Genomic DNA, 21181 nt, shown 5'->3' with positions numbered 1-21181 from the left:
GATGTCCCAATTTGTGGTCATTTGGTGATATTTTTGTGTATTTTTTTGGTCTATTTTCGAAGGTGCGGGAGAGTCCGGAAAAAGCACCATTGTGAAGCAGATGAGGATTCTACACGTCAACGGCTTCAACGCGGAGTGAGTGCCGTTCAGTACACTTCTTAAACAGCCACATTAACGGCTCAGAATTTATATTAATGCTTTTTTATGGCTTCCCTCATAATGGATAACACTGTCGGGGCCAGAATACAGCCTGTGGATGGATTTTCCCCAGGCACTGCAGCGCCTGTTGGGCCCAGTATCCCATGCAAAGCAGCTAATATCTTTCCCCTCTTTCTCTCTCTCTCTCTCTCGCTCTCCTTTTTTTTCCTCCTTTTCGTGTACATGTACAGTTATCATACGTGAGGATCTCAGTGACACACAGATGCCAAATAATTCACTGTTTCCTGTTTCATGTGAGAGGGTGAAAGGTTGTGATCGACGCAGGCCTATTGATGATTTGTTTTGCTGCAAGGCCTTGCATGGCATTGATCATACCAGTGGTCTGTTTTAAACAGGCCTAGTACATGTCAGACTCCTGTATCTGTATAAAAATCTTCTTTATATATACATTGAGTATTTTTGAAGCTGAGGATAGATTTTAGAGGATAGGAGGCATGATCTTGCATTATTAAGATTAAAAAATCTGAAAAATCTTGACTAAGGCACATCATATCCCTTTACTTTTGCATTTTAATGAACCCCATCTTGCATTTCACCGTTACCTGTCCTCCACTGGCACATATATTCCCGGCCTCGACACCTGTACTGTATGTATTAATGTATTAAAATACAGTGTAACCTGGCAGTAACCCCTGTCCTACCATACCTTGCTGATAGATCTTTTGTTATCTGCTGTGGGTCATGTTTTCGTAACTGCTGCCTTACACATCTGTTCTGTCCCAATGCAGAGAAAAGAAACAGAAAATCCAAGATATTCGGAAAAACGTGAAGGATGCCATAGTGGTGAGTTTTATCTGTATTGCTTGCCCCAAATGTGCTCAATGTCTCTGTTGTTACACTGAATCCCACTGCAATCCCATTTCACTGATTATTATACAGGCTTACGATCAGTTTTTTTTTTTTTTTTTTTTTTGTACTCATCCTGCTTAATGCTTGTTTTTTGTTTTCTCCCACAACTTCTGCTTTGTAGACTATAGTGTCTGCGATGAGCACTTTAATACCCCCTGTCCCGCTAGCCAACCCAGAGGACCAATTCAGAATTGAATACATCAAAAGCATAGCACCTCTATCTGACTTTGACTATTCACAGGTAAGATGTTCATTCTTTTTTTTTTGTGAGAGCGGATGTGTGTTTACAGATGTGAATATGTGTGTGAGAGATAAAGACGGGCTAAAATGGTATATGTTTTATTTATTTATTTTTTTGGTCTTTCTTAATGTGTGTTTGTGTTTGCGTAGGTGTTTGATCGTATATGATGAGAGCATTTGCTGTTTTTATGGCCACTGATGTTGATCTTTGTGATACAGCTCAGGGGTGTCAGATATGATTTTGCAGTGATAGGCCTAGTATCGCCTTTTTACTTTAATTTACTCCTTTTTAAGACATGGTGGGGCAAACCAAAGCTAAAGGTATTGTCTTTCCCTTTGGAAGTTAAGCATGAAAATGACAATCAACGGTGTCAAGTGCTTTTTAATGGTTTGATTCCAACGTCAGAGCCAAATCTGATGTACTGTATGTGGATTTGAATGCAAGTTACAGCACATGTGATTCTTTTGAGTGTGTGATCAGCCATTCAATAGCGCGAGGTCATGTGTTGGAAATGTAGATAATGTTTTACATAATTTTGAAAGTGTTCCTTGTTTGACACCGGTTGTGTAGCACCACCAAACAGGAATGACAAATTAATACAGAGCTATAGATAAACTCATGGAGGCTTTGATTTTTATTTTATTAGTGCACTTTTATGTGAACATATTATTAGGTTAGTCTTCTTTCGGTGTGTTGATGTACTGGAGTTGACAATGATTCATATTTTCATCACGTTTGAACTGCGTTACCAAGCAATTTTAAAGTTTCAGCTGTTGTTTTGCTATATAGCAACACTTTGTTTTTAGATCTGAAACGATTATGGAATTAGTAGATTGACAAGAAAATATTGAGCAACAGTTTTGATCATTTAGAAATTCTAAGTAATTTTAAAAGCAAAAATGGCAGAGATTCCCTAGTTCCAACTTTCCCGATGTGAGGATTTGCTTCCTTTCTTGTTTTATATTATTGTAAACTGAATGTCTTTTAGTTTTGGACTGTTGGTCAGACAAAACAAGACATCTGAATATGTTACCTTGGGCCATTTAAAATAAGATGAAGTGGGATCAATTTCATGGGTAGTTTTGAGCTCTTGCTATCATATAGTGTATGACTTTTCCAACAAGACCTCAAAGTTTGGCTAATACTGAGGCCTTGTTGACTGGGAACTCAATGGTTATTTTTGGTTCTTGCAGTCCTCAAGTCTAATCCATGCCATCAAAATATTGCTATGCTTTATCCTTACAGTAGTATTCTCTCGCATTGCTACTTTAAATCTTAGCATGATGTTTCTCAGGATCCCTCTCAGCAACCTATTATTTAGTCGCACATCTTGGGAATATCCATTAAAAGGATTTGGGTGTTCATTTCCTGACAGGGCCCACAGTGAGAGTGTTAACCGGCCAGCAGTGGTGTGTGCTGCTGCGCTGTTGTGTTGTGTGAGGGCCGGGGCCATGGGGAGAGCCGGCTTGAGTTCCCAGGCCCAGCCAGGCCAACGGGAACAACATGGCTCTGTTTGGAGTGTCTGTGCTTGTCATCAGTCTCAGGCTTCACTTGTGCCGTCAGTGTCACCACTACATTGTCACTTAGTGCCACCAGGCATGATATCCAATACGACAGCGCAGGAACACGGCCAATCAGTAACCTGTGGCTTTCACCTGTTGGCGCCGTTTTGAAAAGTGGAAGCACATTTTACCTGGAAACTTTTTGGACAGATGATGTCATGGTGAACCAGAGTTCATTCATTTCTAATCTTAAGGGGAATGCCAGCCTTCGAGAAAAATGATGTTGCAATGATATTTATTTTAGTAGTTGTTTTGTGACAAGGTATTACAATGCGTGAGAAGAAGTAGACAATAATCTTCCTACATTTTCCTGAATGATTTGCTGTATAAGTTTAGGTGGAGAGAGTAATGGTAATAGCTCAGCATGTACTAGTATGAAATTTTCTCAAGGGCTTCAACTATTGTAGTTATTTTTATTATCAATTAAACTGCCGATTGTTGTCTTGGTAAATGTTTTAGTCAATAAAATGTAAGAAAATAGTGATTTAATGTCTTTGACTGCTTCCTATAGTCCATGGGGATGTATTCAAATGTCTTGTTTTGGCCAACTAACAGTCCAAAAACCAAAGATAATTCAATTTATAATCATATTAGATATTTAAAAAAAATAGCAAATCTTCACATTTGAGAAGTTAGAACCAGCAACTGTTTTTTTTTTTTTTTTTTTTTTTTTTTTTGCTTGAGAAGTGGCTTGGATGATTTATTGATTCTCAAAACTGTTGCAGTTCACCTTCTGTCTATCGCCTTGTTGATTAGACAGCTAATTGTTTTAGCCATTAAGCTTGCTTTTTTTGGCTGCTACTCTTTAAAACCATTCTCAGCTAATTCTAATAGTTTTCTGTTCCTCACATTTTTTTGAGGTAGAATCTGAAAACTTTGGACACAGATAAGAAAGTTCTTCAGGCACTCTTGGCTAGTGCACAGAGTAAAGGTATATAGTATATATTACAGGTGTGTTAATGGTTAAAATCACTGACCATTATTGTTGTTTTCTTTCTGTCTTGGCTGAGTAAACATTGTGTTCGCTACATTCTGCCATGATAAATGTGTATTATACTGCTGTGTCACTGTGAACAGTCCAATCTGTGTTGTTGATGTTTATTGCAATAATGATCATTAAGTTTTTTACCAAATTATATAGCAATACTCTGTATAGCGGGTATTATATACTGGTTATCAGTTATCCAATGGTCATTTGATGTGACAGCGTAGTAAGGTTTTTCCAGTCACGAAAAGTGAGTCTGAGAGAGAACAATGTTGTGGTGCGATGTGTCTGTTTTATTCAAATAAGAAGGTGACAAGCAGCAGAGCCCTGGTCATGTCATGATCTTTTGAAGATGTTATTGGTAGTGAAGTTGGTGTCGCTTCTCTTAAGCAATGGATTTCTTACTGTATGGTTTTTGTTTGTTGATATAAAATGATAAGATTTCTGTTGACACTCTGCTGTCTAGATGGTGTGAAATATCTTTTTGGCAAGTTAAATGATCAGTTTTTTGGTGAGTCAAGTCAAAAGGAACAGTATGGGCCTGAACATGTGAGCTACACTGAATAAATTTAGGATACATTTTTGTTTCAAATTTTAAAAATTAGATTTGAATGCATTTTCATGAGTTTTTCAACCTTTGTAAGACAATAGTTTCCACTTGTTCTCTATGCTAATCAACATGCTTAGTTTTGATGGCCTTTAGTCTTTATCATCAAAGCATTCTTTTTCAAAAACTTTTTCCTACAGTAACTTGGGGATAAGAGAAAGCCCATGGAAAAAAAAAAAGCACAGATACAAATGGACGTCTATGCAAATGGAAACAAATGCCACTGCAGTAGCTATGCTAGCCACCCGACAGTGTTGTCAACTGAAGTGGAGCAAATTCAAATGAGCCCCGGCCCCTGTTTTGCACCACATAGCTTTCCCTCCATCAGACATGTTAAAGCCTACATATAATGTTCTCCATTTGATGCTAAAACAAGCAGGTCACTGTAAATACTGAGTAGCATTTGAGACCTGTTAATGTTCCTTGTATACACGCCGACAAAAAGACAAGGATAAGGTCCACAAAAGTTTGCTCTTTGCTTCGAGGTATGAATTACAATCTGTTGTTACATTTCTCTGGTGAGCTTCATACTATGTCCAGCCCCACCCTTTGTTGAACTGATCCACTTTTGTGTTTGGGTGCAGAATTACTGTACTGATGAATTGTTTAAGTTTTAAACCGTAGCTAAATTTGTGCACATCACCGATTACCAGTGAGTGTGTAACTTTATTTAATTTTGTCTGATGTCAGTTTACAGGCCCACCCGTGATTATGACTATCTATCAGAGAACATGACCTGATTTGTGCTTCTTCTGCTCTCCACTACAGCTGTGAAGGGTAACACCTCTGTAGCATTCCCTTGGTGTTAGCTTCTTAGTGATTTCCTCGTGATGAAGAGCTTGAGTCCTAGAAGTTTGTTTTTCCTGCAATTGATTAGTTGAGGATCTGTGATCTGGGGCAAAGGGTGGCATGGAGGGCTGCTCCGTTTTTGGAACCATGTTATGAAAGATGAACAGGATGAACAGTCGCTCCCTCTCTCCTTTTGTTTTTGCGCTCTTTATTTAGCTAAATTTGTCTGTACTCTTTAACTGAGGTAACCCATGAAAGTCAGGTCTCTCTGTGCTGGTTGACTGTTATCTCACAGAGATATTCTATTCAAATCCAATAAATGAGATGATGATGGTTTACAGAGGAGCTAGCTGCTTGTCTGGCTGGCTATGTATGGATGGATTTGAGGTTAGTGGCTATTGCTGTACATTTTGCTCTAAGGCCAAAGGTCCCTTCAAAACTTGACCCAAAGAAATTCCAGTGTCCCCTTGCCACTGAAGATGCAAGCCATTTGCTCCACAACTTTGTTTTGCTAAGCTGAATCAGATTCAGGCCATTTTGTTCTGTGTGTCAGCCTGACCTGTGTGATTCAAGTAAAATATTACATCACACACACCCAACTTGATCAACATCACAACTAAGACTGGACTGAGAATCGGCCCTAGCAGAGCTGCCAGAGAATCAGCATCTCATGGCTGTTTGTTGGAGTGGAGGTGGACTGGGAAGAGCAGAGGAAAGAGTTAAAAAAGCTTGTGTTAAAGCAAATTCCCTCCTGGTCTCTTTCTGTGTTATCAGTTCCTCTGTAGGGCACTGCAGCACACACTGCATTTATTCAAAGGCCCAGTGTCACACGCCTCTGTGGAAAAGAGCCCTGAGGACCATACTCTCCTTTTTTTTTTTTTTTTTTTCCCTCCCTCCTCTGCCCCTTCCACCCTCTACCCCTCGTCCTCCCTGCATCAAGTCTCAATGCTTGCCAGCGTCGTCGGGCCCTTCTTTGGGTTTTCAAGCCCCTCAGTGTCTGCCGGTGAAAAAATTTTGCCAGAACTAATAGCAGAAGAATGTAATCAGCACTGTTGAATCTTATTGATATTAGTTGAGGTGGGTGTTTAAAGTTTGACTGTAACAGAAATGGAAGCAAATACAGGCAAGAAAGCAAATATGGACCCATTTTCTATGTTAGTCAAGAGTTTGGTGCAGCAGGTAAAATGCTATGTTGTATGTCTATGTTCAGAAACTGAACCGTGGTTGTTAAATTGAAAATAATGTATGACCGCTCTTACAGATAAAATATTAGCATCATAGTGTTTAGGTTATTCCTGACTTATACCTGAAGAGTGAGCCTATATTCATCTGTAACCAAAAAAAAAGGTAAACAAATATAACGTGTCTGTCTCTCTCTCTCTGAGACTTTCTCTGTGGACTGGATCAGTGGATTTCCTCCATGTTGAACTCAATCACCGGATCTGCCGAGAGGAGCTCTCCCGGAGCATGTGATCATTTATCAGGCTCCTTCTCGCTCTCTCTCTCTGGTTCGGGGCTACTTTCACCCTCTCCCCAGTCAGAGTGCAGAGCCAGTGATGAGTGCAGAGAGTCATGTGGTGGTTCCAGGCTAGAGGAGGAGCCCATCTGAAAGACATGTGCGCAGGAGGCGACGAGGGATATTAGCCCAATCATCTTTGTTTAGGGCATACAGAGAGTCCTGGGAAATGTCTCAAAGTCATTGATAAGATGAGTTTCCCTCATAATGCTCCCCATTGTCCACGAGCAGGAAGTCAGCTGAAGCACTGAGACTATGTATAGTTATTTAAACCATTGGGCCTATGGATAGATTTTGCACAGTAGGAGTGCTGGCTATATTTGTATATATGTAATGTAATGAGATGTTAGTGACTTCTTCTGTTTTTATTCAATAGTGTTATTTGAATTTAATCACAGTTAAGATATAGCATCCAAGTGTACCACCTTTGTTGCTTTAATGTAGGATTTAGAGAAGAGAGCTTGTGACCAGAAAGTCATGAGTTTGAATTCAGGAACTGCTGGATAAACCTGTATCAAGGAAGTGAATGAGAAACTCGAATCCCTTCCGTCTGCTACAGCTCAGAGAGGGGTACAGTAAGGCTGCAACTAAAGACTATTTTCACTATCAATTAATCTGCCAGTTATTTTCTCAATTAATGGATCAATCATGTGATATAGAAAAACATCAGCAGTGAAAAATATCTATTAGTTTCCTATAGCAGAAGGTGATGTCATTAAATATCTCGTTTTATCTGACAAACGGTTTGAAACACAAAAACATTTATTTTACTATAATTTAAAACCAAGAAAAGCATCAAACTCTCACATTTGAGAATGTGGAGCCATCAAATTTAAGGCAATTTTACGTGAAAAATGACGGTACAAGTAGTTATTATTAATTTAATGACTTCTGTAATATTGAAAGAAATATTTCAACATTTTCAGATATATGTTTTTTTTTTTTTTTCTCCGAGAATGATATCAGTCTCATGTCAGTGCATCAAGTATGGCGCTGGAGATGGAATGTGGTTAGCTTTGCTTAGCTTAACATAAAGCCTGGTGGCAGGGACAAACAGCTAGCCTGGCTCTGTCCACAGTGAAATGCCTACTAACAACTTTAAAGCTCACTAGTGAAGGCGTTATATCTTGTTTGTTTAATCCACACACAAACAGAAATGTAAAAACAACAATTTCAGGTTTTTCTTGCCAGCAGTGTTGTGCAGTGTGTCCTGCACAGGTTGCCAGATGGGTTCTTTAAGCATGGGTGTTAGTGTATCGCAGGTTCATGTGGGTATATAGGCTTGATCGTACTAAACCTGACAAACTCCAGGAAGCTGCACGCAGTCCTTATGCCCGGTGCCTGTTTGTCTGGAAAATTATACTAGTTTTTCTGCTCCTGCTGGCGGTGCAGCTTGAGCAAAACAATTCTTGGGACCCTGTCACCAACAGTAGAAGACAGTGGTTGTTCTGGGCAGAAGTGTGTATGTACTATACAGTATGCAACTGTAAAGTCTGGTACTTGGTATAGTTGAGAAACAATGTGCACGAGCATGATCACTTTCTTGATAGATGTTTACACAAAATGGGCTCTGAATATTCCCTTTCGGTTTGTTGGCTTGTTCAGGCATCCACCTATTGTAGATGTTTCAACGAAATTAAGTCAAATATGTAAAGGACACATTCTGGATTTCTAATAGTTTGGGGACTTTAGTAGTAGTAAAAGACTACTTAGCAGTAAGTTATCCAACATTTGAAAGACCTGTTCTTACCTGTATTTTCTTTATAAGCAAAGTGATTGCTGAGGTAACACAGACATTCATACTGGCAATGAAGGGTGCATGGTTTAGGCATTTGTGTGTAGGACTGCATGAGTACACATACGGGCACTGTTTTTGGGTAACTCTTTTTTTTTTTTAATATTTTTTTTATATACTTCAACATGTGCTGTGGCAGTGGGGTAAATGAATTCCAGTAAAATCCTTTTTAAATACAACCTAACACGCTAGAAAATATCCTATATTACACTTCCAGGAGTCATACATTACTTAAGCAAATGTGATAAATAATTGTGCTCAAATGAGAGACTAATATATGTTCATGAAGAAAGTTTAGATGGGTTTTCCCTCAGTCAAAATGTCTGAGTATGTGCAGTGTGTTTGTCTCTGTTCATTTTGCAGTGTCTGCTTTAACAGTGTGCATATGACTCCAAGGCCCCTGACCTTTCCACAGGTCACTGTACTTGAACTCTTTATGTTTTCCAGGATATGTTATTGTCTGATGTTTGTTTCTTAATGATTTTTTTTTCTTTTTCCTCAGGAGTTCTTTGATCATGCAAAGAAGCTGTGGGATGATGAAGGAGTGAAGGCATGCTTTGAGAGGTCCAATGAGTACCAGCTCATCGACTGCGCACAATAGTGAGTTCAAACTTTAAAATATAATTTGTGGTATGATTTTGAGCTTTGGATACTTAGAGGATTACAAAAGATTGTTCCTAAGTACATGCTTTATTGTATGTACTCAGTTACTGGTGCAGCTATGAGATATTGAGAGGAGGATAAGTGAGCTGGTTTACTTTTGCAGCCTATAAACTATTGTCACATCCCTGCTCCGTCTGTCCTCTTTGTCGTGTTTGAGGTGAAAGCTCTGCAGTATGTGCTGGTGTTATGTCATACATGAATATGGCAGAGATATGTTTACTCTGGGTGTGGCAAGGCAAGCGAAAGTTGTATTCGTTCTTTGGAAAATTATACTTATATCTTCTCATGTCTGCATGTTTGACCTTTACCGCGGCAATATGCAAAGCCTGCTCTGGCATGTATTAAAATATCCAACTGTTGAATTCATTGGAATCGTATTGATGTACTTTTTGTCGATAAAGCTGTAATGATCCTGTAGTTAAAGTAAGTATTTTATCATTTCATTGTTGAGGGTGGAAACAGTCTACCTATGGAGTTAACAGACTAAATTTCAGTGTGTCTGGCTGGACAAAAGCTATGTGGGTCATGATTTGATTTAGGCTACCACCAGTTTAAAGTTTTTCTTAATACAATTGTACTTTAGATACCGTAGTTATGAAATCCTGATAACTGCAGTGTGGCAAGGTGCAGAAACTGATGCCTCTTTGCACGGTGCCCCAGATTGTTTGGAAGGCTCCTACAGTACCTTGGGCCACCATAGGGTGCTGGTTGAACACAACGGAGGGGCCCTCTGTTGCCTGTAAAAGGAAGTTTGGATATGCAAAGTGATTCACTGATTACAGTGCTCTCCTTCTGCTTCCTCTCTGACTCACCTCTGGATTCACATGTAAATATGAGGACATGCACATGGTACAGACTCAGGAGTGCAGCCCACTGGGAGTTGTCCCCTCCCACCCCGAACGTTGGCTCCCTTTATCTCTCAGGGTTCGGTCAAAGGCACACTTTATCAGTGACTGGGAATATTGTCTTGTTGTCAGTGATCTGTGAGCCCATGTTACATGGGTGTAGAGTTGAGCTGTTTTAAAGATGGTATAGCACGTAGACAAACAGGCTCTGTACTCTTTTCCTGAATATCTTCCGTTCCTTGAACATAAATTTGACTTCGGGTCAAGTCCTCCCTGGTTGCCCAGCCTGAAAGCAGCTTCCATAGAAAGGAGAGAGATAGTCAGGTGATGGTTGGAGAGTCACATGAATCTGTAAGGTGGAGCTGTTACAGTCCAAGGCCTGTATTTGTCTTTGCGGCTCTGTCTGTTTTTGTGGAGTACGACTGCACAGTATGCAAAAAAGCATCTTGTGTTTAATTCAGTAAATGTTCCAGTACCATATTGATACCACATAATCACGAAGAATCATGAACATTTTAAATCTTTTTTACATCCTTGTTACAATAATCTGATTTCAATAATTTGATTGATAATTGTAATAACTTAAGCCACTGAGGCTTGCAACTGTCTGAAGCGCTGAAAATACAGCTGTCCTGTGACATGAGTAAACATTAACAGAGTGACATGAAGACAGTGAAAAGTATACAGTATATAAGTTGAGCGGTGCTGGTTTATATGTGACTTTTCTGGTTTTAGAGGGTCTGTATTGCTTTTGAACTTGGTCGCTGTGCTTTTTGTACTCCTCTGTCTGCTCTTATGTTGCAACAGGCAACATTTTTTTCTTCTCCATCCAAAATACTGCCAAATGGCTGATGCTTAATCATTTCTTTTAAGTTCCAATAGTCCTCTCTCTTTTCAGTCTCCTCCTCTTTTGATATTATTCATTTTTTTTGGCCATTTGATTGCTTCTTTCTCCTGCCCTTCATGTTATCCTCAAATCACCGCCTATCTGACTGGTTAACAGCTGGTGAGCAGTTGTATGTTTGGACAATAAATCATAATTTTAGTGGTGTGTAAAGTAGACAAATAATGATAATAAGTTACAGCTTCATGGGGTTTAGTGTACAAGTATACAAACTGTGATTTCAGTTCAGGCGTTTTGTGTTTTTCCAACTTGAATGGCAGTTCAGTTGTATGATAGTGTTTGTGTTTTTGTTGCTCAGGTGCTCATTCCTGTCTGCAGTAAAGTGTATATGTGATTTAGTGCTGCGAATTAACTAGAAAACAGCATAAAAATTCAAAATCTTGAATGTAAAAAATCAATCTGTTTTCAATGATAGGAAAGACATAGCAACTCAATACCCGCCATGATTTTTATATCAGGAAAGATCAGGTTTTTACATTTGCATATTATTTTGTAATCTCACAGTTCTGTAGAAACAAAAAAAAGTATGTAAGTGTCATTTGTCTGATTGATGTCTGGAATTTGTCAGACTACACAACTTCTCACTTACTTCCTCTCTGTTTTAACCTCTGTATGAACTCTTTGCATGAAGGGCAATCATAGATAGTCTGTCCTACATGGCAGCAAACCCTGCGTAAAGGACCACAGACAGACAGACAAACAGACAGAGACACACAGACAGACAGAGACAGACACACAGACAGACAGAGACAGACACACAGACAGACAGAGACAGACACACACACACCTATTGTTGTTATGACCACTTATCTACACTAACTGTTCCCGATCACTATCCTGGAAGTAGTGAAACACTGGCAGACGGTCTCAGCAGCCAACTGGGTTGAAAGGAAGTGAGCAGAGTTCATAAGTTTGGAGTATTAAACAAATTTTTGGTATTTTGGCATTAATATTGTTTGGTGAATGTCTGTTGTGTTGTTTTGGCTAGTCCTCTAAGTTCAGAAAACACATTTTTGACTATAATGGTCGGATCTTGTCCTGTCTTCCTCTAGTCAGTCCAGGATGTTTTCACTTCATCTTTTATTTTGTTCTCCACACCTGCCTTCTCTTATTTTATGTACTGAGCTTCAACAGAATTGTGTTTGTTTCGTAGGCTATGTCTGGGATCACAAAAATATGATAAGAGTGCTTTCAGTCATGCTGAGAGTCAATTAAAGAGGAAGTTGGCCTGCATGTTGCTGTTTGTGGGAGGAACAGATCAACAGGCAGCAACCTAAAATGCTAACATTGTAAGACAATAGATAAATTGCCATGAAATCACTGTCAGATCGAAGGGGAAGACATTTTGGTTGGATATAGCCATACGTCATTTTTATACTTTGTAAAGGCAGATCATATACGTCTGCCATTTCATCTGTGTTGTCCTTCACAGACCTTGCTCAACTGGCAGAAATTTTTTCCAGCCGGCCCAATGCTGGACGACCCATTGGACAAAGGCACAGGAAATAAGTATGGGCCGATGGCGAGTGCTTGTTATGCCAAAGAGCATGTCCATATCGATGCTTTTGGAATCCTGTCACCCATTGATCTGCCCTCTGCATTGCACATTTATACGTTTTAAGAGCACAGATATGTGTCTGCCAGTTGATTGATTATGAGCTATTTTCAGCCACAGTGGGCTTATTCCATTGCAATGCCTTGGATGTGTCAACGGCAAAATCAAACACTTTTTCACACGCAAATCTGAACTCCCAGGCCTCTCACTTTTTTCTTTTTTCTGTGGTGATTTTTTTTTTTTTTTTTAAAGTCCCCCAGCAAATATGACACAATTCATGACACAATTCATATACTAAGGTATTTCTAAATATAGTGGTTGATTGTTGTCCAGCATTAGATGCTGTTTGGGCTGGGATGAAGCTGGCTCTGTGTTGGTGTGTGCTCTGGCTGGGATGCCAGGCTACAGCAGCAGGGACTGGGCCAGAGGAGAGCTGCCCTGGATGGAGATAGAGTCTGGGAATGTAACTGAGGCTATGAAACAGCTGAGCGATACAGCTGGGGTTTATTCCTGCATGAGAATGAGGCCTGGGACAGAGGTAGAGCTGATGCTGGGATAGGTACAGGAGCAGGATAGGGCTGAACTTTGCTTTACATGCTGTAAACTTGTTTTTTTTAAATTATATTTTTTGTTATTTAAATTGCTTTTTGCCTCCAAAACATATTGAGTGGCCAACTGAAGCCTCACTTTGATCAGTTCGAGTCAAAGGACGACTGAGTGTTTAAGAAACAACATACTATTTACCTATGGCACAATGCATTGTGGTAATTGTAGTTTAGCAATATGCTTTCAGTGTTTGGCACTATGAAATAACTGAAACTGATGAGAAACAATTAATTTGCCAGCTTATGATTGAATTTAACATGGACTCGCTGCTATATGATGAGAAGAATGATGAATGTTGAAAAAAACTTAGCTGATCGTTCATTATAACTTGCGAAATTAATTGACTAGTTGATAAGTTGATTGACAAAAAATTAATCTTCAACTATTTTGACAATCGGTGTATTTTTAAAGCAATTTTTCAATCAAAAATGACAAACTTTCTCTAATGTCATGCTTTCTCTGTTAGTGAACTGAATATCTTTAGATTATAGACCACTGGTCAGACAAAACGAGAAAATTGAAGACATCACCTCGAGCTGTAGGAAAACGTTGGACACATGTCACTATTTTCTGGCGTTTTATAGACCAAAAAATTTATAGACGGGTCAAGAAAAGAAGTGGCAGATTAATTGATAATAATTGCTAGTTGCAGCCCTACTTGCGATACCCAAATGTTACCTATACCTATGGTCTTGTCTTTTCAAATCACATGATGATCCTACTGTATTTCACTAAACTAAAGCAATCTACAGTCATTAATTGCCAAAATCCCATTTAGACTGAACCTTGAACACGTCTCTCAACACAACACACACATAACTAAACACATGAATGCAAAACATAAACGAAGATGAGACTGTTTTTGATCTAGCCATCCATTGATCCTAATGAGGATTTAATAGAAGAGACAAAGATCAAGTGGTGAGGAAAATTGTTTGTTGTTCAGGTTGGATTGGAAAATGGATATATTAAAAGATGTTAATAACAGCAACATGTCCTGACTCCTACTGGAACTGAATTAGTAACAACATTTTGCCACTTTGCACCTCTGAGCTTAATAGATTAATTGTTTAGTCTTTAACATGTCAGACAGTAGTAGAAAATGTCAATCCTCAGTTTCTCAAAGCTGAAAGTTAAGTCTTTGAATGATTTTGTTCTGAGTAGATATTCAATTCATAAAGAAGAGCAGCAAATCTTCACACTGCAGAACCAGGAACCAGAGTTCTGCACCAATGTTTGGAGTTTTTACTTAAAAAAAAAAAAAGACTACAATGTCAATGATTAATCAATTATCAAAAGTTGCCAATTGATTAACAGTATTGATTAATTGTTACAGCTGTAAAATACAGGATTTAAGGACTTTGAACACCCTGCTTCATCCCTCCTGTCAGGGGAAGGAACTTATTTCCATTTTCTGACCAGTGGTAGTTACATTGTGTTTTTTTTTTTTTTTTTTTTTTTTTTTATTAAATAAATTGAACTAATTTCTCCGAAACCTTCTTCATCTGCTGCTCTCCAGGCTTTAACCGTTTGAACTAAAAAAGATTATGCCAACTTAAGATGAATGAAACGCATAGCATGACTAAAGTTTGAATTTGCAAAGGAGCATTATAGATGAGGATGTAGTGTTGTGTAGATGGCCCAGGATGGAGAGGTAAAGCTGGGACGGGACAAGTCTCCAGCAGTCCTGGAAATTGGGCTGGGTTGTGAACAGATATCTAAGTCTGGGTCTGGTTCTTGGTCTAGGCTGGGGCTGGGGCTGGGGTTGGGGCTGGGGTGTAGTGCTGGTCACGGGACTCTGTCACCAGCCTGGGGGCCACTGACACAGTCATCTGGGGCAGTAAAGTGCTAAGAATGGCTGGCATTGTCAGCCAGCCCCGGCCCCTGAAGGGCCTGCAGAAACAGAGGGGCTACGCTTCGCAAACAGTGGCTCTCCTCAGTAAGGAGTCTCTTCTGTTCACGGAAGAGCCCGAGAGAGCGATATTTATACACTGGCTGCATGTCACCGCTGCTTTTTTCTGTCACCAATAAGTTGCTTGATTTCTTCATGTTTTAGCTGTTTTGATGTACAAACATAACAGCAGGGGATGAGGCAGATTGTGATCATCTCCTGAGCTCTGGGTGTTTCTGAACATGTCTGAACTGATCCGTGCATTTATATTTCAATGTAATAACTTTTTTCAGATTGGTTATCAAGTTATTTTTAATGCATGAGAAATGGATTTTCCACTGGGATGTTTGTCTCACTGCAGCCAGAGCAGCATTTGAAATTGTGTTAAACCTTTATAGACTCTATTGTTTTGTCCACTTTAGGGCTTTGCTTAGTTTAAAAATGAAATCTGATGTCAGAATCTGAATTTATGCATCAAAAAAGTATGAAGCTGAGAGTCTGTTAGACTGTCACAGTTAACGCCATACCTGAAGGAAAGTGATGGACAGGTATGGAGAGGAGGCAAAAGAAAGAACAAAAACAATTTAAAATTTGTTTGGTGTGGTTTTGGATTATAAACTGTGGTCCAAAGACAAAAATGACGGACAATGCAGCAGTACAACCAACTTTCTCCACAAAGTTAAACAATGCCGCAGAAAATAAAATTAAAACACATAACTATCAAAATGCAAAGAATTCAGTAAAAGTGAGTCCTTATTTTAGATTCAACCCCCCAAAAAGATTTTGAAACAGCACCAATTTTAAGTGATTTTGAATGCATTTCTAACTATTAATGTTTATATCTGTTTTTTGATATGCTCATATCTTATAGTTGTTGAGTGCTGTAGCCACTTCCAGTAAACAAACTCTTAAAATACCCTAAATGGTTTCAGTTCAGTTTATTGAATCTCTTTATCTATTCCAATTAATTTCTGTGTCTGTGCTTTAAGCTTTTTAACAAGAGAATAAATGATTTAACTCAAATGTTTACAATAGTCAAATTTTAATCATAATTAAACTACACTAATCCTAAAAAAAATAAATACTTAATTCATAAAAAAGAATCATAAAAGGCCTTAATCCAGATTAACAAAAACCTTCGTGTCACTTGCTAAAATCAGATGACCCTGCCGTCAGCTGACTGAGAAGTAATCAAAGGGGGCACTATGGAAGTGTGTGTGTGTGTGTGTGTGTGTGTGTGTATCTGTGAGTGTGTAGTTGTGTGTTTGTGTGCATGATTTCTGAGGAAGAGGAAGGAGTGGTTTTGAGCTGAACTGTAGAATCTGATCTACTCGAAGCCCAGTGAGACTCCATCTACACAAACCACTGTCCTTAAGGTTGTTGGAGCCCCCTGTGGGACTGTCTCTCTCGCTCGCTCGGTCTCTCTCTCGCTCTCTCTCTCTCTCTCTCTCTATCTATTCAGACCTCTCTTGAGGCCAGAAAACGACAGTAGAAAGGATGTTGCAGAACACATGAGAACACGTCTTTCCCTCTATGAAGGCTTTTCCAAAGAGTGTGTGTGTGTGTGTGTGTGTGTGTGTGTGTGTGTGTGTGTGTGTGTGTGTGTGTGTGTGTGTGTGTGTGTGTGTGTGTGTGTGTGTGTGTGTGTGTGTGTGTGTGTGGAAACCCCTTTCCAGACAGGGCCCGATTTAAACATTTAACATCTTCAAGTTTAACAGTAGGGCCTGAGATTTTGTGTCACTGTAACTGTTAATGGCTTTTTCTGTCCATTAGTGTTTTAAAGAGCTCTGGATGTTGTAGAAGTTGTAGATGTGGGGTGTTGAAAACTCTCAGCCTGCCTGGATATTTGGAAACAGTTAAGAGAGCCTAAAGCTGCTCATCATAGCATGCTACATGTCACAAGATTAGCTACACTGCCAGTGTGTTTTTATTTTGTATCTAGAGACCAGAGGCTCTGACAGACTGTGTTTAGTTTAGTCAATGAGTTGAATCGCATTAGAGAGAACGCACTGCTCCATGGAAAACATATGCATTTTGAGTAGTATATTTAAAATGTAAATCTATATCAAAATATACAAGAAACTAAAAACTTTTTTACTGCGTATCAAATTAGAAAAATTGTGTCATGTTTAGTTTGTTTGTAGGTTTGTGTTAATTGTTAGTATTGTCTTGCTGATCTTAAACATGAACAGTCTTGCAGAGAAAAATGGGAATTTATGTTCCACTTAAAGGAGAATTGTAGCTATAAATAGATTTTTATTTTTGGGTTAAAATGTTCGTCCATTTTAAAGGACAGACAGAGACACAGAGCAAGGCTGGTGAATGGCGGATATCTGCAAGTCTGTTACTGTGTGCTTACTACATGCGCGCGCGCACACACACACACACACAGACACACCTTTCTCTCCCCTCTCTCTCTCTCACTCACACACACTCTCGCACACACACACACACACACACACACACACACACACACACACACACACACACACACACACCCTGCTGTTCACCAGAAGTGTAAAGGCACAGACTGCTGGAGGACAGCAGTGGCGCTGCAGGTTCCCTGCTCAGAGATTGTGGAATGGTCGTCCATAGACCCCCTCCTCCTCCTCCTCCTCTCTCTCCCTCTCTTCACCGAGGCTCCCCCCTCCTCTCTCCCCCTTTGTCGCTCCCTTTTCTCCCCCCACCCCCCACCCCCACCCCCTTAGAGCTTATGTAAACTAGCTGTGGAGCCAGGGCAAGCTGAGGCTATTTATAGCAGCAGCACTGCAGAGCAGAAACTGGCGGAGGGTCACGTGTGCGCAGCCGAATCAAAGGGAGTATCCCGGCAATGCGCTGTAAACAAAGGGAAGGTCAGTAGCAGAAGGTGAGACACAAAACGCCTCTGTGTTGGTTTTGTGTGTGTGCGTGTGTGTGTGTGTGTGTGTGTGTGTGTGTGTGTGTGTGTGTGTGTGTGTGTGTGTGTGTGTGTGTGTGAGAGTTTGTGTGTGTGTGTGTGTGAGAGTTTGTGTGTGTGTGTGTGTGAGAGTTTGTGTGTGTGTGTGTGTGTGTGTGTGTGTGTGTGTGTGTGAGAGTGAGTGAGAGTGAGAGTGAGAGAGAACGACTACGCACTGCCTGGCCATACCTTCTCTTCTCTTAATGCCCTGACATAAACAAATCATCGCGAGTGTATGAATGCACCCATATGCTTTCCTGCTCACTCTTGTCTCCCCCTACTCCACACACAGCTCAACAATTTCTTCCACTGCTACAGACAGAGAGGGGGGAGCTGAATTGATCAAAGCGGGGTTTGACACGCGAGGAGACATTTTGCTGTCTAATCATGACAGGGGCTCCCAGCTCCTCAGTCTCTCCCTGTTGCCTATCAGAGTGAGCAACAGCAGACTTGGAGCCATGCAATATCCACCAAAAAGTGCATGACCACGTGTGTTGAGCATTAACATTAGCATGTGTTGTATCACATTCGATTTCAGACCCCTCAGCGTCTGCTCGGAATTTGGCCTGGTTATGTACTCTAGCTGAGGTTGTGTAGCCTGAAGGCCTGGCTAGCAGTGAGGCTAGCAGCTAGCAGTGTACAGCCACACCCAGGCAAAAGGTCTCCCTCCACCTCAGCCACTAGTCAAACAAGCCTCAACTTTAGCCTCCTGTGGAATGTGGTCAGAGGGGGGCACAAGGCTATTTATAGAAACCTTTTATATTTTTCTGTCACAGCGGTTTGTTTCCCTAGACAGACTGAGCTGTTGGCTGTTTCATCAGGCTAGGCTGAAGGAGGTAGCTCGGAGGCTAACTTAAGTAAACATCCGGCCCTAGCACAAGCCATGGTTCAGCGGTTTTGGTTGGATGATTTATTGTTGCAGGCATTCTTAACCTGAGATTCTGGAGCATCTCAATACTGATGAACACCAACTAGATACTGGTCCGTATCTATCTTAAAGTGCCCTGACAAGATAACTATTCTATGTCGGGAGTATCCACTTCATTTGCATGCCTTTTTGGTTACTTCTGAGTGATACTGGGCTTTTGAGTGTTGGTTAGACAACAAATAAAATTCATTATTTTTATGATATTGTATAGACCAAATAAAAAGTAATTGGAAAATTAAATGCTGAAAGCTGTGTTTTTTGACTTTACTGAAAAATATTAATTGTTGACCATAAAATCTGTATACCTAAAGCATATATACAGTGTTGCCCACCAGACACACACCAAACACAAAACAGTTGTTGTATTAGTGGATGTTAATGCCAGTTGCACTGTCATTGGAGTCCGCTAGCATTTTGCTATCTAATAAACCCTTTTCACCTGTATCTCTAGACATTGGGTTTGGTCTGCCATTTTTAGTCCAGTGTAAGGCTGCAACCAATGATTATTTTTATTATCGATTAATCTACTCGTTACTCGTTATTAATCGTTTAATATTTTGTCATGAAAAATATAAGAAGATTGTTGGAAACAAAAGGTGAAAGCTTTAAATTGCTAGTGTTGTCAGAATAAAAGAACAAAATCTAAAGATTTTCAGTGTAGTATCGTATAAGAAAGAATGGAACCACATTTTCACTTTTGAGAACCAGAGTGTGTTTGGAATTTTTGCTTAAAAAAGGATTTAAACGATAAATTATCAGAATAGTTGTTGATTATTATTATTATTTATTTATTTATTTTGTCAATCATCTAATCAATTAATCAACCAATTGTTTCAGCTCTAATCCACTATATTCAGAACGTGGAGACGAAAGCAAAGGAGCATCACCCACAACAAAATTATAAGATTTTGGTGTATTTGACAATAGATTTTTCATATTTCAGAGCTGTGTATTAGTGGAGTGAAATGAAGAAAGTGGTATATCAGCTCAGGATCTAATTTTACTGAACAGTAAACTGATTAGTGTTAGTATTTTTACAGCGAACCACTGGAATAATCTGCAGTACCCGTCTGGGTCCTCTGACCCTGTTCTCACCTGTTCGTTGGCAAAGCAATGACACTGTACGTTCATTACTCTGTACAGGTATCCCACTAATCACCGACACATCAAATCACTTCACTTCACTTCCATTTCCCCTCATCTGCGGGTATCACAGAAATGACGTTGTAAAATAACTTGGGAATTCGTACAGACTAGCTGCATCCCAGTGTATTTAAAGCTGCCGTTAGTTTTTGTTTGTTGTTACAATTGCGTCACAACATCACCATGGTTACCACTTGGCCATAAAGTGTCATTTTCCAGTGTGCATTACCGTAGCCAGGCCCGTCTCGCGGGACTCCTATTGACTGCTCCGTGACTTGTAACATCTTTATCAATTATCCCCACAGTTCAGCTCTCAACTCGTATAACCCTGATCGCCAAATTTATCAAAACTGACACTGGATCTGCCAGGTTGTGACAGAGTTCAGTAATTTTGTGTCTCTTTACATGCTACACACTACAGATTACTGAAAATGATTTTGTTGTGTGCTTGAAAACGGTGACACTCTCTAAAATAATCTGTCTTCATAAGCCTAAATTTGCTGTGCCCTCCCACCAAACACACACACACGCGCACAGACACACGCACGCACGTGCACACACACACACACACACACACACACACATACACACAGTGATACACATACAGTGTAGAAAGCTAGCACAGAGCATGGTTCTGCTTTGTGTTGATGTATGGGAGAGTCTGGGAGTGGAAGGATACAAGTGCAGCCTGGCTTAGGAAGAGACAGGGGGATAGAGAGAGAGAGAGAGAGAGAGAGAGAGAGAGAGAGAGAGAGAAGTGGTTTGGACTGACTGGGGTTGCCATGGGAACCCAGCTGCTAAAAGCAGGCAGGGTCAGTGTGGAAGAGAGGCTATGTGCAGCAGGAGCGAAGGGATGCCACCTGGAGGCCTGTTTGTAAACTACACAAACAGCACACGGGCCTGCACAGCTACAGTTCTCCCTCAATTTCATTCAGAGAATCTACACATTTAAAATCTTAAAATAAGATTTAGAAAAATAAAAGAAATTAACTTCTTGTTTTCATTAGGAATTTCTTTCCTCCTATGTAGTTATAGTTTATTTCTAATCACCAGCCAGTTCAGCCTGCACAGCTCAGTTCAGGCTTATGCAATCTGCGCTGATACTTTAGACTCCCCTGTCTGATATTAGTCATTGGTTATTGAGTTTT

General features: G+C 40.0%; 1 protein-coding gene across 2 annotated transcripts in view; it reads left to right on the top strand.

Annotated features, from left to right (window-relative positions):
• gnal (guanine nucleotide binding protein (G protein), alpha activating activity polypeptide, olfactory type) overlaps positions 1-21181 on the top strand; it is a 46119-nt gene that overhangs the window by 11990 nt on the left and 12948 nt on the right. For both annotated transcript variants that reach the window (XM_040142694.1, XM_040142695.1), the window contains exons 2-5: positions 63-135; positions 948-1002; positions 1190-1309; positions 9066-9163. In XM_040142694.1, coding sequence (XP_039998628.1) covers positions 63-135; positions 948-1002; positions 1190-1309; positions 9066-9163 — 346 coding nt within the window. The remainder of the gene's footprint in view (positions 1-62; positions 136-947; positions 1003-1189; positions 1310-9065; positions 9164-21181) is intronic.

Source organism: Xiphias gladius, chromosome 14 (assembly GCF_016859285.1).
Source record: "Xiphias gladius isolate SHS-SW01 ecotype Sanya breed wild chromosome 14, ASM1685928v1, whole genome shotgun sequence".
Taxonomy (NCBI): Eukaryota; Metazoa; Chordata; class Actinopteri; order Istiophoriformes; family Xiphiidae; genus Xiphias; species Xiphias gladius.
This window is presented reverse-complemented; position numbering and strand designations above follow the sequence as displayed.